This window comes from Somniosus microcephalus, chromosome 4 (genome assembly GCF_052327205.1).
Source record: "Somniosus microcephalus isolate GS21.2 chromosome 4, FLI_Smic_1.0, whole genome shotgun sequence".
Taxonomy (NCBI): domain Eukaryota; kingdom Metazoa; phylum Chordata; class Chondrichthyes; order Squaliformes; family Somniosidae; genus Somniosus; species Somniosus microcephalus.
In genome coordinates, this window is record NC_140990.1 from 124,882,384 (window position 1) to 124,908,761 (window position 26,378).

At 49.7% G+C, this 26,378-nt stretch overlaps 1 protein-coding gene and 1 pseudogene across 2 annotated transcripts in view; both read left to right on the forward strand.

Moving 5' to 3' along the window:
• LOC147119745 (uncharacterized) overlaps positions 1 to 26,368 on the forward strand; it is a 420,036-nt pseudogene extending 393,668 nt beyond the window's left edge. The window contains exon 13 of the transcript XR_015078069.1: positions 23,728 to 26,368. The product of XR_015078069.1 is annotated as an uncharacterized LOC147119745 (transcript). The remainder of the gene's footprint in view (positions 1 to 23,727) is intronic.
• On the forward strand, positions 12,866 to 24,968 carry LOC147119751 (uncharacterized). The gene is made up of 2 exons (XM_085985241.1): positions 12,866 to 12,998; positions 23,022 to 24,968. Exons 1-2 carry the CDS (start codon positions 12,900 to 12,902, stop codon positions 23,472 to 23,474), a joined length of 552 nt encoding a protein of 183 aa, XP_085841367.1. The 5' UTR covers positions 12,866 to 12,899; the 3' UTR covers positions 23,475 to 24,968.
• Positions 26,369 to 26,378: the final 10 nt, after the last annotated feature.

Here is a 26,378-nt window from a genome sequence, read left to right on the forward strand (position 1 = left end):
GTTCCCCTTGTCCTCAGTTTCACCCTACCAGCCTCCACATTCAACAGATCATCCTCCGCCATTTCCGCCACCTCCAGCGTGATCCCACCACCAAACGCATCTTCTCCTCACCTCCCCTTTCAGCATTCCGAAGGGACTGCTCCCTCCGCAGCAGCCTGGTCCACTCCTCAAGCACCCCCAACAGCCCCTCCCCTCCCCACGGTACCTTCCCGTGCAAGCGCAGAAGATGCAACACCTGCCCTTTTACCTCCTCCATTCTCACTGTCCAGGGCCCCAAACACCCCCTCCTGGTGAAACTGCGATTTACATGTACTTCTTGCAATCTAGTATACTGTATTCACTGTTCACGATGCGATCTCCTCTACACTGGGGAGACCAAACGCAGATTGGGTGACCGATTTGCAGAACACTTCTGTTCAGTCTGTAAGGGTGATCCCGAGCTTCCGGTCGCTTGTCACTGTAACTCTCTGCTCCACTCCCACTCTGACCTCTCCATCCTCGGCCTCTTACACTGCACCAAAGAAGCTCAACGTAAGCTCGAGGAACAGCACCTCATCTTTTGTTTAGGCACATTACAGCCTTCTGGACTCAACATTGAGTTCAACAGTTTCAGACTATAAACTCTGCCACTATTTTTTCAGGCAGCAGGTGTTGATGATTCTGCCATCCCCATTTATAACATTTAACCACTCCTGCCTTCCACCCAATCACAGACCGTCCCTTTTATTCTTTCCTCCCCTCCCCCTTCCCCTGCCTCTGCACCTGCTTAACATCTGTTACATCTCTAACTTTTTCCAGTTCTGACGAAGGGTCACAGACCTGAAATGTTAACTCTGTTTCTCTCTCCACGGATGCTGCCTGACCTACTGAGTATTTCCAGCATTTTCTCTCATTATTTCAGATTTCCAGCATCTGCTGTATTTTGCTATTGTACAGCGTATTGAATATTTGATTTCTCTGTGATAAGAGGAGACACATTGATGTTCTGTTACTGACTGTTCCATTTTGGGGCATTTCTTACTCTAGATTATAACTATTCTCACCTAGTTCACTTTCTACCACATCTAACCCCAAGCTTGTTCTGTTTGAGTACACGGTTTGTGGGTGTTATAGACTGAACTGCAGTGTCTACCACTTTATAGAAATATCCTGCATAAGATTTGAAATCCGTTATTTTCTGTATCATTTAACCTTTTTTGGATCCGATTTAGTAAAAACTCACCCACACATACTGCATGTGATCGCCTTTAAAATGTTCTGATCTTTGTAATTGTCATTGCTGATTTTGATGGTCTCTTTGATTTAACCTCTTGTTACTAATATACCTTGCACTATTTCTTTATTCGAGATAATTGTTTCAAATACTTCCTTTATCGGGTCTTTAGCTCCTCCATTGATCCCTGTCAGTAATCCTTGGTTAGGGTTTAGGGGCTGGGGTTCGGGTTAGGATGTTAGGCTATGAGACAGTGATTAGGGATAGAAACCACTATTGACAATGCCAGTGTCACTAGACATGTTCTCTTTCATTTCATGGTGTTTTAACCTCAGGCAGATGAGTCAGAAAACAACCTCATGAATTGTTCATTCAAGGAACCTTCTTTCTGGCCCAAGCCTGATTTCCTCTCTTCTTTCACATCTCTATATTTGCCACAGAAAAAGACATCAGGGTCATTAGACTTTGGGATTTTGGGACAAGAACAGGCGGATCCAGGTGTTATGCTGGTTACATCCAATCATTGGCCAGCCTGAAAAGTTCTTGTGTGAATAATGTGTCACCGGGTCCCACCAGTCGCCACCTGATTCCACCATCATATCTTCATCCATTACCCGCCTTTCACCCTCACTGGAGCTGATTTCACCTCCATGACCATTCCCCATACTGAGGCTTTCTGATTCACATTTTATAGACTCAGTGTAAGTGGTCCCTGGATTTGGTGTCACAGTGTGAGTGGTCCCTGGATTTGGTGTCACAGTGTGAGTGGTCCCTGGATTTGGTGCCTCACTGTAAGTGGTCCCTGGATTTGGTGTCACAGTGTGAGTGGTCCCTGGATTTGGTCTCTCAGAGTAAGTGGTCGCTGGATTTGGTGTCACAGTGTAAGTGATAGTTAGATTTGGTGTCTCAATGAAAGTTGTCCTGGGATTTGGTGTCTCGATGTAAGTGGACCCTTCACAGCGTGGGTTCCTCAGGCCCCGCCCCCACACAGAGGGGCTTCTCCATCCCTGCCTCCACGCAGAGTGGGTTCCCCAGGCCCCACCCCCACAGAGAGCAGGTTCCCCAGGCCCCGCCACCACACAGTGCAGGTTTCCCAGGCCCTGCCCCCACACAGTACGGGTTCCCCAGGCCCCGCCCCCACACAGAGCAGATTCCTCAGGCCCCGCCTCCACACAGAGGGGGTTCCCCAGGCCCCGCCCCCACACAGAGGGGGTTCCACAGGCCCTGCCCCCACACAGAGGGGGTTCCACAGGCCCTGCCCCCACACAGAGCGGGTTACCCAGGCCCCGCCCCCACACAGAGCGGGTTCCCCAGGCCCCGCCCCCACACAGTGCGGGTTCCCCAGGCCCCGCCCCCACACAGAGCGGGTTCCCGCTGGGTCTGGATACAAAGAGACCGCGCGCTGTTCCTCCTCCCACTGCCTGGGGGAATGGGTCAGATATTTAAAGGGACAGGGACTCCCCTTTCTCTGCCGATTTATAGTTAAAGGGACAGACCCGTTTATCTTGGAGTGTCAGCGGACTTCACTCACAGAGCTCCCATTACAGTCGCTCCCTTCTGTAATGTGCAGTGATTGTAACCTGTCTGTTTCAGTGACTTGAGCCTTTCTAAAATGTCTCACTATTTTTGATGATCCATTTGACTTGCTTGTTTAATGGTGAAAGTCTTCAGAATTTTGCAGTGTGACGAAGGTTTTGTTTAAAGGTGGAGTGATATTTCTTTCTAAATATTCTGTTCTCACCCTCCCCCTTCCACTTTAAAACACTCTGCACTACTGACTAGGAAGGTACCAAGTTCAATCCTTGATCTGTGCTGTTAGTTGATCTCTGACAAGGCAGCAGTTCAGGGGCTATAAAAGTAAGAAACAGCCACTGCCCCTGCTCTTGATGGAGATCCAGTGACATCAACTGGGAAGTGTGTGGATGTCCATTGAGGGCAGATTGGACTGCTGTCACTGCTGACACTCACGGAGTCGGCTGATGGTGAGGCTCGAGAATCATAGAATCCTAGACTCGTTAGAGCACAGCAGGAGGCCCATCGAGCCCGTGCCGGCTCTCTGCAAGAGCACTTCAGCGAGTCCCACTCCCCCGCCGTTTCCTCGTAGCCCTGCCAACATTTATCCTTCAGGTACTTATCCAATTCCCTTTTGAAAGCCACAGTTGAATCTGCCTCCACCACCCTTTCAGGCAGTGAATTCCAGATCCGAACCACTCGCTGCGTAAAAAGGTTTTTCCTCATGTCACCTTTGGTTCGTCTGCCAATCACCTTAAATCTGTGTCCTCTGGTTCTCGACCCTTCTGCCATTGGGAACAGCTTCTCTCTATCTACTCTGTCTAGACCCCTCATGTTGCTGAGTTCTATCAAATCTCCTCTCAACCTTCTCTGCTCCAAGGAGAACAACCCCAGCTTCCCTAGTCTATCCACGTAACTGAAGTCGCTCGTCCCTGGAACAATTTCTCCTGGAACAAATCTTTTCCGCACTGTCTCGAAGGCCTTCACATCCTTCCTAAAGTGTGGTGCCCAGAATTGGATACAATACTCCAGTTGAGGTCATAAGAACATAAGAAATAAGAGCAGGAGTAGGCCATATGGTCCATTGAGCCTGCTCCACCATTCAATAAGATCATGGCTGATCATCGACCTCAACTCCACTTTCCTGCCCAATCTCCATATCCCTTGATTTCCCTGGAGTCCAAAAATCTATCTATCTCAGCCTTGAATATATTCAAAGACTCAGCATTCACAGCCCTCTGGGGCAGAGAATTCCAAAGATTCACAACCCTCTGAGTGAAGACATTCCTCCTCATCTCGGACTTAAATGGCCTACCCCTTTGTAATGAAATCTGTTTGTCTTGATCCTGTATTCGTTTTGCACTCATGTATATTACCCTCCCCCACTGTGTATAGTTTCACTTCCTCTTTCCCGACTAACTTGGGAGGTTCCAGGTCTTGGCTCTTGGCTCTGCCCCTGACTTCTCTTACATAAAGATCCCAGGATCTGTATGACTCATTCCTGTGAACCAGTCGGCGTGTTGAGATATTAGCTCTGATCTTAGTGATTAAAAGCCAACTTGTTTAAGTCTATAACTTCTAGTTTTGTGGTTATTGAAGGCCCATCAATTTTAATCACTAAAGAATACTAGGATGGATCGACTCCTAAAACCAGAGCATCTGGACTTGGATCCACATTCTGCTGAAGCATCAAATCAATTTGGACACTGGCTCAAATGCTTCGAACTCTTCGCGGGGGCCTCATCCGCTAACGAGGTAGATAAACTGAGTCTACTGACTACTCACGTAAGTCATCGGATTTATTCGTTCATCCGGGACGCCACCTCTTACACGGAGGCCATCACTATCCTGAAGGCCCAATACCAGAGGCCGGTAAATGAAGTGTACGCCAGACATCTGCTGGCTACACGCAGGCAGCGACCAGAGGAATCAATGGACGATTTCTTATAGGGCTTAAAGGACCTGGTCTGGGACTGTAACTGCAAGGCCGTGACGGCCAATGCGTACTCTGATGAATTGGTCCGCGATTCCTTCATCACGGGCCTCAAATCGAATTATATCCGGCAGAGACTGCTGGAGAAGGAGGTCCTGGACTTAAAAAAGTCAGTGGCCACTGCGCGATCGCTGGACGTGGCCCAGAAAAACTCTGACTCTTATTCTTCCAGCCATGTGGCCCTCACCGCCTCGTGCACGCCGAGGGGGCCGCCATCTTGGAATCAGCCATCTTCCCCATCCAGGTCTCAGACCAGCTCTACGCCACCGGAGTCCCCACACAGAAGTTCACCCAGGAGTCCTACTACAGCGGCAATGTCTCGAGGCCCGAAATGCTACTTCTGCAGCCAGGCCAAGCACCCCAGACAACGATGCCCAGCGAAGGACGCTACATGCTTCAAATGTAAGAAAAAGGGGCATTTTATCAAAGTCTGCAGGGGGATTCCGATTTCCAACTCCGTCACCGCCTTGTGCGTGCCATGCGGGCCGCCATCTTGGGATCCGCCATCTTTTCCCGACTCAACGGCCGCCCAGGGCCCAACAGTGGCTTCGATCATGGTGGATCAATCCAGGCCACACCCGTTGACAAAATCCATGATGGACATACAGGTAAACGGGAATTTAACGAAATGTTTAATTGACTGTGGGAGTACCGAGAGTTTTATCCACCCTAGCCTGGTACGGCGGCACTCATTAACGGTAACCCCTACACGGAGCAGAATTGCTATGGCTGCTAAGCTCCACACTTCGGACATTTTGGGCTACTGTGTGGTAACACTGACTGTAAAAGGCACGGACTACAAGGATTTTAAACTCCTCGTGATGCCAGAACTCTGTGTTAATGTAATCTTGGGCCTGGACTTCCAGTGCCACCACGAAAGTGTCACGCTAGCATATGGCGGGTCCCAGCCACCACTCACAGTCTGTGGCCTATCAACCTTAAAAATCAGCCCGCCCTCTTTATTCGTTAATCTCGCTCTGAACTGTAGGCCCATAGCGACCAAAAGTAGACGGTACAGTCTGGAAGACAGACACTTTATCAAGGCGGAAGTGGACAGACTCCTGCGGGAAGGCATTATTGAATGCAGTACCAGCCCGTGGCGTGCCCAAGTAGTCATAGTTAAAAATAGCGAAAAGAAACAGATGGTAATTGACTACAGCCAGACTGTTAATATTTATACCCAGCTGGACGCCTACCCTTTACCCCGCATATCAGAAATGGTCAACCAGATTGCGCAATACCGAGTCTTCTCGACTATCTACCTCAAATCCGCGTATCACCAGCTCCCCATTAAAATGGAGGACCGCCCATACACTGCCTTCGAGGCGAACGGGCGCCTCTACCATTTTCTCAGAGTACCCTTCGGAGTAACAAATGGGGTCTCGGTCTTCCAACGTGAGATGGACCGCATGGTTGACGAGAATAAACTACAAGCTACCTACCCCTATCTGGACAATGTCACTATCTGCGGGCACAACCAGCAAGACCACGATCTAAATCTTGCGAGATTTTAAAAAACTGCCCTAAAGCTGAATCTAACCTACAACGAAGACAAATGTGTCTTCAACACAACCCGTCTCTGTATCCTCGGCTGTGTGGTGGAAGATGGGGTAATTGGACCGGACCCTGACCGATTACGCCCCCTAAAGGAACTGCCCCTGCCACACAATCCCAAAGCTTTAAAAAGGTGCCTGGGATTTTTTTTGTATTATGCCCAATGGGTGCCCAATTACTCTGATAAGGCCCGACCCCTCATTAAATCGACGTCCTTCCCACTATCAGCTGAAGCTCGGGAGGCTTTCACCAGTATTAAACAGGACATTGAAAGGGCTGCAGTGTGTGCAGTGGACGAATGCATTCCCTTTCAAGTCGAAAGCGATGCGTCAGACTTTGCCTTAGCTGCGACCCTCAATCAGGCTGGGAGACCTGTGGCCTTCTTCTCCCGAACCCTTTAGGGACCTGAAATCAGGCACTCTTCTGTCGAGAAGGAGGCACAGGCTATAGTGGAGGCAGTGCGGCACTGGAGACAATACCTAGCCGGCAAACGTTTCACCCTGCTCACTGACCAGCGGTCAGTGGCTTTCATGTTTAATAACAAACAAAGGGGGAAAATCAAGAATGACAAAATACTCAGGTGGAGGATCGAACTATCCACATTCGACTATGATATTATGTACAGGCCGGGAGCCCTTAATGAACCCCCAGATGCCCTATCGCGGGGAATGTGTGCCAGCATTCATATGGACAAATTACAGGGTCTCCACAATGACCTCTGTCACCCAGGGGTCACCCGACTATACCATTTTATAAAGTCCCGCAATCTGCCCCACTCCATCGAGGAGGTCAGGGCAATGACCAGAGCCTGCTGCATCTGTGCGGAATGCAAGCCTCGTTTCTACAGGCCTGACCGTGCATACCTTATCAAAGCCACATGGCCATTCGAGCGCCTAAGTCTGGACTCCAAGGGACCCCTTCCCTCTGCCGACCGTAACGTATACTTCCTCAATATCATTGATGAATATTCCCGCTTCCCCTTCACCATTCCCTGCCCAGACATGACCAGTGCCACGGTCATCAAGTGTCTCTGTAATCTATTCTGCATGTTTGGCATGCCGAGCTACATACACAGCGATAGGGGGACGTCATTCATGAGTGACGAGCTGCGCCAGTTCTTGCTCTCGAAGGGGATAGCCACTAGCAGAACCACTAGCTACAACCCCCGGGGTAATGGGCAAGTGGAAAGGGAGAATGCTACTGTTTGGAAGGCTGTCACATTAGCCTTAAAGTCAAAAGGCCTTCCGACCTCCCGCTGGCAGGAAGTCCTCCCAGACGTGCTCCACTCCATAAGGTCTCTGTTATGTACTGCCACTAACGCTACCCCTCACAAAAAGATGTTCGTTTTCCCCTGGAAATCCACCTCGGGCATATCTCTACCCACGTGGCTGACATCTCCGGGGACAGTACTATTGCGGAAGCAGGTGAGAGGCCATAAAATGGACCCCCTTGTGGAAAAGGCACAGCTCCTCCATGCAAACCCTCAGTACACCTATATCGAATACTCTGACAGGCGAGAGGACACTGTTTCCATAAAAGACCTTGCTCCCTCGGGGAGTGGAGGGAACGATGGGAGACTACCCGATGAAGACCTACACTACAAAGAGACAGGACGCCCAGAGGTATCAATACCCAACTTTAACCTGGAGGACACTGCAGATAACCTGGAAGACACTGTGGAGGCCCGGACAGTGGAGGAACCAGAATCCACTCCCCTAGAGGCACCCCAACCGGCTTTGTGCCGATCACTGAGAACTGCAAAACCTCCTGACAGACTCACTTATACCAACTTTTAAGAAACATCACCCCGATGGACTAAATCTATAGAAGGGGTGAATGTAATGAAATCTGTTTGTCTTGATCCTGTATTCGTTTTGCACTCCTGTATATTACCCTCCCCCACTGTGTATAGTTTCACTTCCTCTTTCCCGACTAACCTGGGAGGTTCCAGGTCTTGGCCCTTGGCTCCGCCCCTGAATTCTCTTACATAAAGATCCCAGGATCTGTATGACTCATTCCTGTGAACCAGTCAGTGTGTTGAGATGTTAGCTCTGATCTTAGTGATTAAAAGCCAACTTGTTTAAGTCTATAACTTCTAGTTTTGTGGTTATTGAAGGCCCATCACCCTTATCCTGAGACTATGCCCCCTAGTTCTAGACACTCCAGCCAGGGGAAACAACCTCTCGGCATCTACCCTGTCAATTCCCTTCAAAATCTTGTATGTTTCAATGAGATCACCTCTCATTCTTCTAAACTCCAGAGAGGTCGGACCAGTGTTTTATAAAAGTTCAACATTAGTTCCTTGCTTTTGTACTCTATGCCTCTATTTATGAAGTCCCGGATCCCGTATGCTTTTTAACCGCTTTCTCAACCTGCACTGACACCATCAATGATTTGTACACATATACCCCCAGGTCTCTCTGTTCAGGCACCCCCTATAGAATTGTACCCTTTAGTTTATATTGCCTCTCCTCGTTCTTCCTGCCAAAATGTAGAGGTTAACTAATTGCACCCAGCCAGATTCAGTTCCTTCTGGAGAGAAGGGGAGACACAAAATCCCAGATGATGTAATGAATGTTGTTTTTAGACAGTAATGATGAAGGGAGAGTGTGTAGAATGGGGAATTTACAGCTTAGGAGGGACAGGAGGGGAAAGGATATTGTATAGAAACTAGATTTGTCTGTTCTGAAGTTCTATCCTGTTGTAAACACCATATGAGGACATTAGAAGGGGAGGATCTGCAGATGGAAACTGAATCCAAAATAGTCAGAAATGATATTGGGTCAAAGGATCAGGATAGTGAAATAGTTTGGGTGGAGATAAGGAATAAGAAGGGGAAAAAGTCACTAGTGGGTGTAGTCTATGGGCCTCCTAACAGTTGCAACTCTGTTGGTCGGAGTATAAATCAGGAAATAGTTGGGGCTTGTAATAAGGGAACAGCTATAATCATGGGGGATTTCAACTTTCATATTGACTGGACTAATCAAATTGGGCATGGCAGCCTTCAGGAAGAGTTCATAGAGTGTATTAGGGACGGGTTCCTTGAGCAGTATGTAACTGAACCAACCAGGGGGCAGGCAATCTTAGATCTGGTCCTGTGTAATGAAACAGGATTAATAAAAAATGTCCTAGTAAAGGATCCCCTTGGAATGAGTGACCATAATATGGTTGAATTCCAAATTCAGTTTGAGGATGAGAGTTGGATCTCAAACCAGCATACTGAGCTTAAATAAAGGAGACGATGAAGGTATGAGAGTAGAATTGACTAAAGTGGACTGAGAAAACAGATTAAAGTGTAAGACGGTACAAGAGCAGTGGTCTACATTCAAGGAGATATTTCACATCTTTCAAGATAAATATATTCCACTGAGGAAAAAGGGGAGTAAAAGAAAAGACAGCCATCCGTGGCTTAGTAAAGTAATAAAGGATAGTATCCGACTGAAAACAAGGGCATATAAAGTAGCCAAATCTAGTGGGAGGATAGAAGATTGGGAAGCATTTAAAAGCCAGCAAACAATAACTAAAAGATTAATTAAGAAAGGGAAGATAGATTATGAAAGTAAACTAGCAAAAAATATAAAAACAGATAGCAAGAGTTTCTACAGCTATATAAAAAGAAAAAGTGTGGCTAAAGTGAACGTTGGTCCCTTAGAGGATGGGACCGGGAAACTAGTGGTGGGGAACATGGAGATGGCAAAGACGCTGAACAAATATTTTGTATCAGTCTTTACAGTAGAGCACACTAAAAATATCCCAACACTGGACAAACAGGGGGCAATGGGGGGGGGGGGGTGGTGGGTGGAGGAGCTAAAGACGATTAAAATCACTAAGGAGATGGTACTCAGTAAAATAATGGGACTTAAGGCAGATAAATCCCTTGGACCTGATGGCCTACATCCTAGGGTCTTGAGAGAAGTGGCGGTAGGGATTGTGGATGCATTGGTGATTATTTTCCAGAACTCCCTGGACTCAGGAAAGGTCCCGGCAGATTGGAAAACTGCTAATGTAACACCCTTATTTAAGAAGGGATGTAGACAAAAAGCTGGAAACTATAGACCAGTTAGCCTAACATATGTGGTTGGCAAAATGTTGGAGTCCATTATTAAGGAAACAGTAACAGAGCATTTGGATAAACATAATTTAATAGGACATAGTCAGCATGGTTTTATGAAGGGGAAGTCATGTTTGACAAATTTGCTCGAATTCTTTGAGGATGTAACATACAGGGTGGATAAAGGGGAACCAGTGGATGTAGTGTATTTGGAATTCCAAAAGGCATTTGACAAGGTTCCACACAAAAGATTACTGATCAAGATAAGAAATCACGGGATTGGGGGTAATATACTGGCATGGGTGGAAGATTGGCTATCTAACAGAAAACAAAGAGTTGGGATAAATGGTTCATTCTCGGGCTGGCAATCAGTAACTAGTGGTGTTCCGCAGGGGTCAGTGCTGGGACCCCAACTCTTTACAATCTATATTAACGATTTGGAGGAAGGGACCGAGTGCAACATATCCAAGCTTGCCGATGATACAAAGATGGGAGGGAAAGCAGTGAGTGAGGAGGACATAAAAATCCTGCTAAAGGACATAGACAGGCTAAGTGAGTGGGCAGAGATTTGGCAGATGCAATATAATGTTGGAAAGTGTGAGGTTATGCACTTTGGCAGAAAAAATCAAAGAGCAAGTTATTATCTAAATGGACAGAAACTGCAAAATGCTACAGTACAAAGGGATCTGAGGGTCCTGGTGCATGAAACACAAAAAGTTAGTATGCAGGTGCAGCAGGTGATCAGGAAGGCCAATGGATTCTTGGCTTTTATTGCAAGGGGGATGGAGTATAAAAACAGGGAAGTCTTGCTGCAGTTATACAGGGTATTGGTGAGGCCACACCTGGAGTACTGCGTGCAGTTTTGGTTTCCATATTTAAGAAAAGATATACTTGCTCTCGAGGCGGTTCAGAGAAGGTTCACTCGGTTGATTCCGGAGATGAGGGGGTTGACGTATGAGGAAAGGTTGAGTAGGTTGGGACTCTACTCATTGGAGTTCAGAAGAATGAGAGGCGATCTTATCGAAACATATGAGATTGTGAGGGGGCTTGATCATGTGGATGCGGGGAGGATGTTTCCACTGATGGGTGAGACTAGAACTAGGGGGCATAATCTTAGAATAAGGGGCTGCCCTTTCAAAACTGAGATGAGGAGAAACTTCTTCACTCAGAGGGTAGTAAATCTATGGAATTTGCTACCCTAGAGAGCTGTGGAAGCTGCAACATTAAATAAATTTAAAATGGAGATAGACAATTTCCTAGCAGATAAGGGAATTAGGGGTTACAGGGAGAGGGCAGGGAAGTGGACGCGAGTCTGGATTCGGATCAGCCATGATCCTATTGAATGGCGGAGCAGGCCCGAGGGGCTGTATGGCCTACTCCTGCTCCTACTTCTTATGTTCTTATGTTCTTATTGCATCAAGATCTGACAGATTCATTAGATTATCAGGACCTGAATATTATCGGCCTTTGGATATAGAAGGAAGAAGCACCAATCACAGTGGAGAGAAACAGGGCACATGTTCTTTGCCTGGATCCACTTTTAACAAATCGTCTCGTCTGTGAGACTCGTGCACCCACCTGAATGAACAGTGTAAATGTGGGGACTGTGGGAATGGATTCAGTTGCCCGTCTGAGGTGCAAACTCATCGAAACAGTCAGACCAGGGAGAGGCTGTTCACCAGCTGAGTGTGGAAAGAGAGTCACTCACTTATCTTATCTATTCCCACACCAACATATTCGTAAGGAGGAGAATCCATTCACTGCTCTGTATGTGGAAAGTGATTCAATCGATCATCCCATTTACTGACACACCAGCACAGTCTCTGGGGCAGAGAATTACAAAGATTCACAACCCTCTGAGTGAAGACATTCCTCCTCATCTCAGTCTTAAATGGCCGACCCCTTATCCTGAGACTATGACCCCTAGTTCTAGACAATCCAGCCAGGGGAAACAACCTCTCAGCATCTACCCTGTCAATCCGCTTCAAAATCTTGTATGTTTCAATGAGATCACCTCTCATTCTTCTAAACTCCAGAGAGGTCGGACCAGTGTTTTATAAAAGTTCATCATAAGTTCCGGAGAGAGAGCGTTTAGATACGTCACGCGTGGGAAAGGATTCACTCTGTTGTCCCAACTGTTGACACTCCAGAGTGTCCAGATTGAGAACCGTTGCTTTAAATACTCTGACTGTGAGAAAAGCTTTCAAAGTTCAAAGCAGCTGATGCACGATCAGCGCATTGATACTGGAGAGAGGCTGTTTCAATATCCTGTGTGTGGGAAGAAATTCACCCCACCTGCTGAGACTCCAGTGAGTTCACATGTGACTGCAGGGGTTTGGATTCTGTTATTAATCACATCCAGGACTGAACCATGGCAGAGTGCCCGTGCACTTGGGTTTAAGTGTGAATTATTGAATAATTTTCACTTCAAAGGGGTCACAGAAACTCATTCTCCATTCACTATTTGGAGCTTACAATGGCGGGTTTCTTCTCAGAATGCTCTTCGGAGGAGAAAGGGCCCGATTCAGACTGGAGGAGCCCAGTGCGCATGCGCAGTGCCCGCCGTTATTGGGAGCATGCGCACTGTCATTGTGATCCAGGACGGCGAGTGCTACAAGCGGAGAAAAGCTGCAGACACGATTTACGCCAATTACGAATCAGCGGGGCGCAGGAAGGTACTGAACCCGGCGGGTGTATTTCATAAGCTCCTCGTGTAGGCCGCAAGCCCTAAATGAGAACCTACAGGTCCCGCGTTTCCAGCGCGGAGGCTTTTTCCTGGTAATAGGCCCAGGTTAACGGGCGCCATCTTTGTAAAGGAAAGCTGAGGTTGTGTCGCAGTCTTGCTTGATACTGCGCATGCGTGGCCATCTTTGCAAAGGAACTACTAGTGGGCGGGGCTTCTGGGTCCCAGCCAATGTGGCATTGAACCCAGCTAGAGTCAGCACCTTCAGGGGAGGAGAGGGAGGGGAACCAGTGAGTGTAGAACTGAACCCAGCCAGAGTCAGCACTGTCAGGGGAGGAGAGAGAGGGGAACCAGTGAGTGTGGAACTGAACCCAGCCAGAGTCAGCACCTTCAGGGGAGGAGAGAGAGGGGAACCAGTGAGTGTAGAACTGAACCCAGCCAGAGTCAGCACCTTCAGGGGAGGAGAGGGAGGGGAACCAGTGAGTGTGGAACTGAACCCAGCCAGAGTCAGCACCTTCAGGGGAGGAGAGGGAGGGGAACCAGTGAGTGTGGAACTGAACCCAGCCAGAGTCAGCACCTTCAGGGGAGGAGAGGGAGGGGAACCAGTGAGTGTGGAACTGAACCCAGCCAGAGTCAGCACCTTCAGGGGAGGAGAGGGAGGGGAACCAGTGAGTGTGGAACTGAACCCAGCCAGAGTCAGCACCTTCAGGGGAGGAGAGGGAGGGGAACCAGTGAGTGTGGAACTGAACCCAGCCAGAGTCAGCACCTTCAGGGGAGGAGAGGGAGGGGAACCAGTGAGTGTGGAACTGAACCCAGCCAGAGTCAGCACCTTCAGGGGAGGAGAAGGAGGGGAACCAGTGAGTATGGAACTGAAATAACAGCAGAATATGCTGGAAATACTCAGCAGGCCAGGCAGCATCCGTGGAGAGAGAATCAGAGTTAACTTTTCAGGTCTACCAGTGAGTGTAGAACTGAACCCAGCCATAGTCAGCACCTTTATACAGTCATGACGGCACAGAGAAGTCCATTTGACCCATCGAGTCTGTGCCGGACCCCTGTACAGCAATCCATTCAGTCCCATTCCCCTGCTCTATCCCCGTAGCCCTGCAACTTTATTTCCCTCAAGTGCCTATCCAGTCTCCCCTTGAAAACATTGAATGTCTCCGCTTCCACCACTTCCGTTGGCAGCGAGTTCCAGGTCCTCACCACTCGCTGTGTAAAAATGTTTTTCCTCACATCCCCCTGTACCTCTTGCCCAAAACCTTGAATCTGTGTCCCCTAGTCCTTGTACCATCAACTAGTGGGAACAGCCTTTCCCCGTCTAGCCTATCCAAAGCCGTCATAATCTCGTACACCTCTATCAAATCACCCCTCAACCTCCTTTGCTCTAATAAAAACAAATCCATTTTCTCCAACCTGTCCTTATAGCTAAGATCCTCCATCCCCAGAACCATTCTGGTAAATCTCCTCTGCACCCTCTCAAGGGCCTTCACATCCTTCCGAAAGTGTGGTGACCAGAACTGGACGCAATACTCCAGTTGTAGCCTAACCAGCGCTTTATAAAGGTTCGGCATAACTTCTCTACTTTTATACTGAATATCTCTATTTATGAAGCCCAAGATCCCATATGCTTTGTTGACCACTCTCTCAATATGTCCTGCCACCTTCAGGGACCTATGCACATTAACTCCCAGGTCCCTCTGTCCCTGCACACTTTTTAAAACTGTGCCATTAAGTGTATATTGCCTCTCCCTGTTCCTTCTGCCAAAATGCATCACCTCACACTTCTGTGTATTAAATTCCATCTGCCTCTTGTCTGCCCATTCTGCTAGCCTTTCTATGTCCTGTTGCAGTCAACTGATATCATCATCACTGTTTGCCACACCCCCAAGTTTGGTGTCATTGGCAAATTTAGAAATTCTACTCTGCATTCCAATATCCAGGTCATTTATATATATCAAAAAAGCAGGGGTCCCAGCACTGACCCTTGGGGAACACCACTGTCTACCATCCTCTAGTTTGAAAAACAGCCATTTACCATCTCCCCTTGACATTCAATGGCATTACCATCACTGAATCCCCCACTATCAACATCCTGGGGTTACCATTGATCAGAAACTGAACTGGACTAGCCATATAAATACTGTGGCTGCAAGAGCAGGCCAGAGGCTGGGAATTCTGTGGCGAGTGTCTCAGCTCCTGACTCCCCAAAGCCTTTCCACCATCTACAAGGCACAAGTCAGGAGTGTGATGGAATACTCTCCACTTGCCTGGATGAGTGCAGCTCCAACAACACTCAAGAAGCTCAACACCATTCAGGATAAAGCAGCCCGCTTGATTGGCACTCCATCCACCTTCAAAATTCCCTCCCTCCACCACCGGCGCACTGTGGCTGCAGTGTGTACCATCTACAAGATGCACTGCAGCAACTCGCCAAAGCTCCTTCAACAGCACCTTCCAAACCCGCGACCTCTACCACTTAGAAGGACAAGGGCAGCAGACGCATGGGAACATCATCACCTACAAGTTCCCCTCCAAGCCACACACCATCCTGACTTGGACCTGTATCGCCGTTCCTTCACTGTCGCTGGGCCAAAATCCTGGAACTCCCTTCCTAACAGCATTGTGGGTGTACCTACACCATATGGACTGCAGTGGTTCAAGAAGGTGGCTCACCACCATCTTCTCAAGGGCAATTAGGGATGGGCACTAAATGCAGGCCTAGCCAGCGACGCCCACATCCCATCAATGAATAATTTATTTTTTTTAAACTCGCTGTTTTCTGTCCTTAAGCCAATTCCTTATTCAAGCTGCCACTGACCCACCTATTCCATGAGCCTCAATTTTGTTAACAATCTTTTTATGTGGTACTTTGTTAAACGCCTTCTGAAAATCTGTGTAAACAACATTCACTGCATTCCCTTCATCAATCCTCTCTGTTACTTCATCAAAAAATTCAATTAGATTAGTCAAACATGATCTTCCTTTGACAACCCCGTGTTGGCTTTCCTTAATTAGCTTAAACCTCTCCAAATGACCGTTAATTTTTTTCCTCGATTATTATTTCTAAAACTTTACCTACCACTGATGTTAAACTGACCGGCCTGTTGTTACTAGGATTGTCCTTACACCCTTTCTTGAACAATGGGGTCACATTTGCCACTTTCCAATTCTCAGGCCCCTCCCCCACACCTAGGGAAGTTTGGAAAATTATGGCAAGCCCTTCTGCTATCTCCTCCCCCAATTCCCTTAGCAACCTGTGATGCAAGCTGATATACCTATCAATTCCTCCAATAAAAGGCGAAGAGTTACGAAGGTGACTAAAGGTTTTTATTGACTAAATAACAGAGCCCACTCTCGTGGGTGATCCGATCCAAGCAGGAGGAATACCAGTCAGTCGCTCACCTTTATACCTGGCCTGGTGGGTGGAGCCAAGGCGGAGTCGGCGGTGGTCATCCCAGGTATAGCAGTGTGGCAAGAGGCGACCTCGTACCGTGATACAATAGTGGTCAGTGATACAGTTATAACGAACAGTGGTGAACAGTGCTAACTACTAACAGTGATACGATAGTGAACGTGGTTTACCACATTCACCCCTTGTTTAGAATTAAGTCCGGCGGGGTGAAGTGTACTACCAATTCTGGTAGGTCAGTCTGTCCGGAGGCTTCGTAAGCCTCTCCGATCGCCGCAGCGGTGGTGTTGCCTTATCCGGTGCTGGTGCCTTATCCGGTGTTGATGCTGGTGTTTGCGTGGTCGGCGAGGGCTCGTGGGGTTCCGGCATGCCGTCTACCTGGGCTGGGGTTGGGGGGGGTGGTGGCGGTGTTTCCGGATCGGCTGAGGGTGCGAGGTCTCGTAGGGAGACAGTGTCCTCCCGCCCGTCTGGGTACGCCACGTAGGCGTACTGGGGGTTGGCGTGCAGGAGGTTCACCCTCTCGACCAGGGGGTCCGTTTTATGGGCCCTCACGTGTTTCCGCAGCCAGACCGGCCCCGGGGCGGTCAGCCAGGTTGGTAGAGTGGTTCCCGTAGTCGACTTCCTGGGGAAAACGAACATTCGTTCATGGGGGGTGGTGTTAGTGGCCGTGCAAAGTAATGACCGGATGGAGTGCAGCGCTGTCGGGAGGACTTCTTGCCAGCGGGAGGTTGGGAGGCCCTTAGACTTTAAGGCTAAGAGGACGGCCTTCCATACCGTCGCGTTCTCTCTTTCCACCTGACCGTTACCTCTGGGGTTGTAGCTGGTGGTCCTGCTTGCTGCAATACCTCTCTCTAGGAGGAATTGCCGGAGTTCCTCGCTCATGAAGGAGGAGCCCCGGTCGCTGTGTATATAGTTCGGGAACCCGAACAAGGCGAAGAGGGCATTCAGGCACTTGATGACCGTGCTACTGGTCATGTCGGGGCAGGGGAAGGCAAAGGGGAAACGGGAGTACTCATCAACGATGTTGAGGAAGTACACATTACGGTCAGAGGACGGGAGGGGCCCCTTAAAGTCGATGCTCAGGCGCTCGAAGGGGCGGGTGGCCTTGATCAGGCTTGCTCGGTCCGGCCTATAGAAGTGCGGTTTGCACTCCGCACAGGTCTGGCAGTTCCTGGTCATGGTCCTGACCTCCTCGATGGAGTAGGTCAGGTTGCGGGCCTTAATGAAATGGTAGAGTCTGGTGACTCCGGGGTGGCAGAGCTGGTCGTGGAGGGTCTGAAGCCTATCGATATGCGCGCTGGCGCATGTCATTCGTGAAAGGGCATCAGGGGATTCGTTCAGCTTGCCTGGCCGGTACAAGATCTCATAATCGTAGGTGGAGAGCTCGATTCTCCATCTCAAAATCTTGTCATTCTTGATTTTGCCCTTCAGCTTGTTATTAAACATGAAAGCCACCGAACGCTGGTCGGTGAGGAGGGTAAATCGTTTGCCTGCCAGGTAGTGCCTCCAGCGCCGTACTGCCTCCACGATCGCCTGGGCCTCTTTCTCGACCGACGAATGTCGGATCTCGGGGCCCTGTAGGGTCCTTGAGAAGAAGGCCACTGGCCTCCCCTCCTGGTTTAGGGTGGCGGCTAAGGCGAAGTCGGATGCGTCGCTCTCCACCTGGAAGGGGATGGACTCGTCCACTGCGTGCATCGTGGCCTTGGCTATGTCTCCCTTAATGAGGGAGAAGGCCGCGCACGCCTCCTCCGTGAGGGGGAAGGAAGTGGCTTTCAGGAGGGGTCTGGCTTTGTCCGCGTAATTGGGTACCCATTGGGCATAGTAGGCGAAAAGCCCCAGGGTTCTCCTAAGTGCTTTAGGGCAGTGGGGGAGGGGTAGCTCCATGAGGGGGCGCATTCTTTCTGGGTCGGGGCCGATGATTCCGTTCTCCACTACGCAGCCGAGGATGGCAAGGCGTGTGGTGTTAAACACGCATTTCTCCTTATTGTAGGTGAGGTTCAGCCGTTGGGCCGTACGGAGGAATTTCTCCAGATTCGCGTCATGTTCCTGCCGGTCGCGGCCGCAGATAGTGACGTTATCTAGGTAGGGGAATGTAGCCTGCAGTTCGTTCTGGTCAACCATCTGGTCCATCTCCCTTTGGAAGACCGAGACCCCATTAGTGACACCGAAGGGGACCCTAAGGAAGTGGTATAGGCGCCCATTCGCCTCGAAGGCGGTATACTGGCGGTCCTCAGGGTGGATAGGGAGTTGGTGGTAGGCCGACTTCAGGTCGATGGTCGAGAATACTTTATACTGTGCAATCTGATTGACCATGTCAGATATGCGGGGGAGGGGGTATGCGTCCAGCTGGGTATATCTGTTTATGGTCTGGCTGTAGTCGATGACCAGGCGGTTTTTATCGCCGGTCTTTACGACTACGACCTGGGCACGCCAGGGGCTGCTGCTCCCCTCGATAATGCCCTCTTTCAGGAGGCGCCGCACCTCAGAGCTAATGAAGGCTCTGTCCCCGGCGCTATACCGCCTGCTCTTGGTAGCGACGGGTTTGCAGTCAGGGGTAAGGTTAGCAAACAGAGAGGGTGGCGGGACCTTGAGGGTGGAGAGGCTGCAGGTGTTACGCGGTGGGCGGTTTAACGTTTGCTGGTTGTTGACTGTGAGTGGGGGGAGGGGTCCACCGTATGCTAGGGTTACGCTTTGGAGGTGGGATTGGAAGTCCAGCCCTAGTAGGACGGCAGCGCAGAGATGGGGGAGGACGAGGAGTTTAAAGTTTTTATACTCCGTGCCCTTAACCGACAGGGTCACGACACAGTAGCCGCTGATGTCCGTGGCGTGGGACCTCGATGCCATCGAGATTCGGCTGCGCGTTGGTAGGACAGAGAGGGAGTAGTGGCTCACCGTGTCTGGGTGGATGAAGCTCTCCGTGCTTCCGCTGTCGAACAGGCAGGTCGTGGCGTGGCCGTTCACTTTGATGTCCATCATTGACTTGGACAGATGGTGCGGGCGGGCTTGGTCCAGGGTGACGGAAGCTAGTGTGTAGCTGAGCGAGTTGTTGTCATCTGCGGGCGAGGCGGTCGGGCGTGGTGAGTAAAATGGCGTCTCCCACGAGGTAGGGCAAAATGACGGAGAAGATGGCTGCCCCCGTAGCTCACATGAGGCACTATTGGGGTCGGTTGCCTTAATCAAAGATGGCCGCCCCCATGACTCATGTGTGGGGATGCTGGCCTCAGTTGCCCTAAACAAAGATGGCCACCCCCATGACTCATGTGTGGGGATGCTGGCCTCAGTTGCCCTAAACGAAGATGGCCGCCCCCATAGTTCGCATGCGGCACTGCTGGCCTCTGAGGATCCGCTCCTGCAGGCCTTGGAGAAGTGGCCTTTCTTCAGGCAGGTTCTGCATGTGGAGTTCTTGGCTGGGCAGCGCGACCTCGGGTGCTTCTCCTGGCCACAAAAAAAACAGCCGGCGGCCCGATCGCGGATGCCCGATGTCGGGGCCGGTGCCGGGGGTGGCGGGGCCGGTCGGGTCCGGGACGCCGACGCAGAGGTAGGTCCCGGGGGCGGCGCTGGGAAGGGTGCTGTGGTAGGGGTCGGGCCCGAGTCCCAGGGTCGCGAGCAGTACCTGGTGAATGCTTCCTGATCTTGGTGGGCCACTTCCAGGGAGATAGCGAGGGCTTCAGCTTTTTCCATGCTGAGGTCTTTAGCTTCCAGCAGTCTTTGCCGTGAGTACTCGGACCGTAGGCCTTTCAGGAATGCGTCGCGGATATTATCTTCAGTATTTTCGGCTGCCGACACCGATTTAAAGTCACAGTTCCTGGCGAGTGCATATAGCGCCTGTGAGAATTCGGCTACTGATTCTCCTGGCTGTTGCGGCCGTGATCTTAGGAGGTGCCTAGCGTACATGTAGTTTACCGGGGTCCGGTACTTCTGTTTCAGCAGGTTGATGGCGGTCTCGTAGGTAGTCATGTCCTCGATGAGAGTGTATACTCTCGGGCTCAGTTGCGCCTGCAGGACACTTAGTTTGGATGCCTGAGGGACGCTGGATTCTCTCAGGTATGATTCGAAGCAGACCAGCCAGTGTTTAAAGTCTGCGGCTGAGTTTGCTGCTCGTGGGTTCAGGTCCAGGTACGGCGGTCTGAGGGCTCGCAGCCAAGCTGGCTGGTGTGGCTGTGCTCCTGGGAGCTGCGCTGGTGGCTCCTCCGCCGGTTGTGACTCGTTGTCGGACATCATTAAATTTAGTCAATAAAATTGATATACCTATCAATTCCTCCAATAAAAGGCGAAGAGTTACGAAGGTGACTAAAGGTTTTTATTGACTAAATAACAGAGCCCACTCTCGTGGGTGATCCGATCCAAGCAGGAGGAATACCAGTCAGTCGCTCACCTTTATACCTGGCCTGGTGGGTGGAGCCAAGGCGGAGTCGGCGGTGGTCATCCCAGGTATAGCAGTGTGGCAAGAGGCGACCTCGTACCGTGATACAATAGTGGTCAGTGATACAGTTATAACGAACAGTGGTGAACAGTGCTAACTACTAACAGTGATACGATAGTGAACGTGGTTTACCACACAAGCCATCTGGTATTTGATTCAAACTCTCCACATTTCGGATTTCTCACCATCTCTCCTGAAGGCGCTGGTAAAAGCAGAGCATACGGTTAACATCCCGCACAATTGTAACAGAAGAGCCCCAGAGCTGGGCCCCACTTGTACAGTCCCAGGGTTAGAATCCCCATGTACAGTCCCAGGGTTGGAATCCCCATGTACAGTCCCAGGGTTGGAATCCCCATGTACAGTCCCAGGGTTGGAATCCCCATGTACAGTCCCAGGGTTGGAATCCCCATGTACAGTCCCAGGGTTCGAATCCCCATGTACAGTCCCAGGGTTGGAATCCCCATGTACAGTCCCAGGGTTGGAATCCCCATGTACAGTCCCAGGGTTAGAATCCCCATGTACAGTCCCAGGGTTGGAATCCCCATGTACAGTCCCAGGGTTGGAATCCCCATGTACAGTCCCAGGGTTGGAATCCCCTTGTACAGTCCCAGGGTTGGAATCCCCATGTACAGTCCCAGTGTTAGAATCCCCATGTACAGTCCCAGGGTTAGAATCCCCATGTACAGTCCCAGGGTTAGAATCCCCATGTACAGTCCCAGGGTTAGAATCCCCATGTACAGTCCCAGGGTTGGAATCCCCATGTACAGTCCCAGGGTTAGAATCCCCATGTACAGTCCCAGGGTTAGAATCCCCATGTACAGTCCCAGGGTCTGAATCCCCATGTACAGTCCCAGGGTTAGAATCCCCATGTACATTCCCAGGGTTAGAATCTCCATGTACAGTCCCAGGGTTAGAATCCCCATGTACAGTCCCAGGGTTAGAATCCCCATGTACAGTCCCAGGGTTAGAATCCCCATGTACAGTCCCAGGGTTAGAATCCCCATGTACAGTCCCAGGGTTAGAATCCCCATGTACAGTCCCAGGGTTGGAATCCCCATGTACAGTCCCAGGGTTAGAATCCCCATGTACAGTCCCAGGGTTGGAATCCCTCAGCAACACCGAGTGCGGGTCTCAGGCCCTGAGTCAGAGTCGGCGGACGTGTGGCCAGGACCCCGGCACCATTAACCCCAGGGTGCAGCACCTCCCCCAGACAAGAAACACAACAACTTGCATTTATACAGCAGAGGGAGCAACTCAGAGCCGGTTAGCATCAGGGTGGGCGGTGAATGTGGAACTCGGTCCCTGGCCTCCTGTGTGGGGCTTTCTTGTTGCATCAGTTTGAGCTGGAGTGGAGAGGGGGGAGAAGCTGCTGGGTTTAACCCCCAGTACTTCTGAGCCCAGTGGGACCCAACAATTTCCAATGTGAGACTGTGAAGGGAGGTGGATTCTAGGGGAGATTAAGTTACTAAACAGACACTGTCCGTACAGTGTAAAAGATAATCATTTTAGGAACAAGTCTTTCTGTAGAGGCTTTCAATCCATTTTATATGTACAGATTTTTAAAAATTAATTTGATGTGGGCGTCACTAGCAAGGCCAGCATATATTGCCAGTCCATAGTTGCCCGTTGAGAAGGTGATGCTGGGCCTTCTTCTTGAACCTCTGCAGTCCGCGTGGTGAAGGTACTCTCAGAATGCTGTTAGGTGAGGAGTTCCAGGATTTTCACCCAGCGACGATGTAGGAACGGCGATATATGCCCAAGTCAGGATAGTGTGTGACTTGGAGGGGAACAGGGAGGTGATGGTGTTCCCATGCACCTGCTGCCCTTGTCCTTCTAGGTGGTGGAGGTCGCGGGTTTGGGAGGTGCTGTCAAAGTTCTAGTTGAGTTACAGATGTATAAAGTCGCTCTCCTTCACCCCTCCCCCTCCCACCTTGCTCTCTCTCCTCCCATAGAGGCCAGAGTCTTGTGTAGGCCCAGACCGGGTGGCGGGTTCCCTTCCCTGAAGGACATTAGTGAACCAGTTGGGTTTTTACGACAATTCAGCAGCTTTCATGGTCACTTTTTTCTAGTGCCGGCCCCACAAATTCCCAGATTCATTCAGCTCAATTTCACAACCTGCCTTTGTGTTTCTGTGGGTTCTCTCTCACCCTCCCTTTTTCCTGTTTTAAATTCATTTACAGGATATTAGAAGGGGAGGATTTGCAGACTGGAAACTCAAACCAAACATCACTAAAAGATCTGACAGAGTCGCTCAATTCATCAGGACCTTTGAGCATGGAGCATGGAAGCAGAAAGTACCGTTCAGAGCGGGGAGAAACCGTACTCGTGTTCTGTGTGTGGACGAGTATTCGGCCGATCCTATGGCCTGTCGAGACACAAGCGCAGTCACACCGGGGAGAGGCCGTTCACCTGCAATGAGTGTGGGAAGGGATTCACATAATTCATCCCACCTGCTGACACACCAGCGAGTTCACACTGACGAGAGACGTTTTAAATGCCTGGACTGCGGGAAGTGCTTTAAACATTCCGGGGAACTGATGCGCCATCAACGTGTTTACACTGATGAGAGACCGTTCAGTTGCACTCGCTGTGGGAAGAGATTCAGGCAATCATCTGACCTCACTGTACACTAGTGAGTTCACACTGGGGAGAGACCGTTCACCTGCTCCATGTGTGGGAAGGGATTCACTCTGTCATCCTACCTGCTGATACACCAGTGAGTTCACACTGGGGAGAGGCCATTCACCTGCTCCATGTGTGGGAAGGGATTCACTCTGTCATCCCACCTGCTGAAACACCAGCGAGTTCACACCGGGGAGAGGCCATTCACTTGCTCTGTGTGTGGGAGGGGAATCACTCGGTCATCCAACCTGCTGATACACCAGTGAGTTCACACTGGGGAGAGGCCATTCAGCTGCTCCATGTGTGGGAAGGGATTCACTCAGTCATCCCACCTGCTGAGACACCAGCAAGTTCACAAGTGACTGCAGGGGTTGGATTCTGATGTTATTGCTTCTGTTAATCACATCCCGGACTGAATCGTGTTCATTCTGACAGTTGGCGTTTGTTTCTGCTGATGTTAATAACCCCTGTAACTGTTTAGCATCACCTGGCTGGAGCTCAGAAAGGACAATCTGGGGGAGGATCGTACAGCGGGAACAGAACTACAGCCTGGACACAGTCCTTCAGGGCCACACTGAGAGGGGCAAACGGCACTTTGGTCTTTCTCGTCTCTCTTCACTGACAGCAATGTCCCCGTGCAGGTTAATCTTGAGGCCTGTAAGGAATGTGTCCCAGCCGCTCTTCCATGGGTCAGAGCTCCTAGGCATGGAACAGAAGGCTCCTTTACAACTGTGTTTAGAGTCAGGAAGAACAACGGTGAATGCTGGAAACGTGCTGTCAAATCAGAGATTGGTGTCAAACTGGGATCTGTTCCTGACTGAAAGTGAAACGGCAGGGTTAAGTTTCCAGTCTAAAAATGACTGGTAATTATTCCACGAAGATTTAATATGTGTGTGTGACAGTCCTGAGTCTCCCATTTTAAGGCAGGTGTTAGCTCATTTAAAATAAACCTGTTTAAAATAAATTGATTAAAGTCTGCATTAAAATAGCAGAGGGGGGAGTTCACAGGAGCCTGTTAACTGCTGGTACAATTATACAACAGACATTTGATCTCCAGATAAAGAAGGACCTGCAGCGTGTTTCCAGGAATTCCCTGTTTTATTGATGGGTACGTGTTAGGAACCAGGATAACTGTAAATACATGACCCGGAACATCCACGGGGTTACTCCAGGATCACTCCCGCTGTGGAACTCCACCGCTGACCCTGCACCAATCATCACACACTGGAGGTTTATATCAGGAGCTTCTGTGTGATGGTGAGGTGATCAATGGACAATAAAGTGCAGAGACTGGTGGGTGGCTGCTCATTATCCTCGGTGTGATTTAATCCCCTTTCCCACTGAATACTGCGGACAGACAGGCTCACCTTGGGAACGGAATGGTCATTGTGACATCACTTTCTAAACAAGAGCCCACAAGACAATGGGTTATCAATAAATGTTAAAGGGACTCAACACTCTGAAGTTACATTTTAAATAAAAGGAAATAAAATGCTGAAAAATAATTGGTGAAGATAACTTATCTCTGTGGAATGTGCTTGCACATATTTAGAATGATGTGTTTTGTTTACACACTCATACATATAACAAACACTTTGTGTGAGCTCTTTTCAGTTGTTCTGTTTAACCTGAAGGTCAAACTTACTGTGGTCTTTAGGACCCTGCGGCAGCCCATCCGGCGGGGCCCGCTGGGTCAGGATACAAAGAGACCGTGCGCTGTTCCTCCTCCCACTGCCTGGGGGAATGGGCCAGATATTTAAAGGGACAGAGACTCCCCTTTCTCTGCCTATTTATAGTTAAAGGGACAGACCCGTTTATCTTGGAGTGTCGTAGGACTTCACTCACAGAGTTCCCATTAACAGTCGCTCCCTTCTGTACTGTGCAGTGATTGTAAACCTGTCTGTTTCAATGACTTCAGTCTTTCTAAAATGCCTCACTATTTTTGACGATCCATTTGTCTTGCTTGAATAATTTGGAAAGACTTCAGAATGTTGCAGTGTGACTGGGAAGATCCCAAATTCAATCCTTGATCTGGGCTGTGAGTTGATCTCAACCAAGGCAGCAGTTCAGGGGCCATAATTGGCCTCAGTACCACTGGGCTAAGTGTAAAAATCAGCCCGTGCTCCAGCTCTTGATGGCGATCCAGTGACCTCAACTGGGAAGTGTGTGACTTTCAATTGAGGGCAGGATTGGACTCGGCTGTGATGCCTACCACAGTGGAAATCCTGCGGACACTGAGTCGGCTGACGGTGAGGCACTAGAGGTTAACTAATGTCTGTGGAATTGCACCCAGCCAGATTCAGAAACCTCTGGAGAGAAGGGGAGAAACAAAATCCCAGATGGTGTAATGCATGTTTTTAGACAGTAGGAATGGATTCAGTTGCCCGTCTGTGGTGGAAACTCATGGATACAGTCACACCGGGGAGAGGCCGTTCACCAGCTGAGTGTGGAAAGAGATTCACTCGCTCATCTCACCTATTAGCTCATGAACATGTTTGTAATGGGGAGAATCTATTCACTGCTCTGTATGTGGAAATGGATTTCATCGACCATCCCATTTACTGACACACCAGCACAGTCACACCGGAGAGAGACCGTTTAGATATTCACGTGTGGGAAGGGATTCACTCCGCTGTCCCAACTGTTGACACTCCAGTGTGTCCACATTGAGAACAGTTTCTTTAAATACTCTGACTGTGAGAAAAGCTTTCAAAGTTTAAAGCAGGTGATGCACCATCAGCGCATTGATACTGGAGAGAGGCTGATTCAATATCCTGTGTGTGGGAAGAAATTCACCCCACCTGCTGAGACTCCAGTGAGTTCACATGTGACTGCAGGGGTTTGGAATCTGTTATTAATCACATCCAGGACTGAACCATGGCAGAGTGCCCGTGCACTTGGGTTTCTGTGTGAAT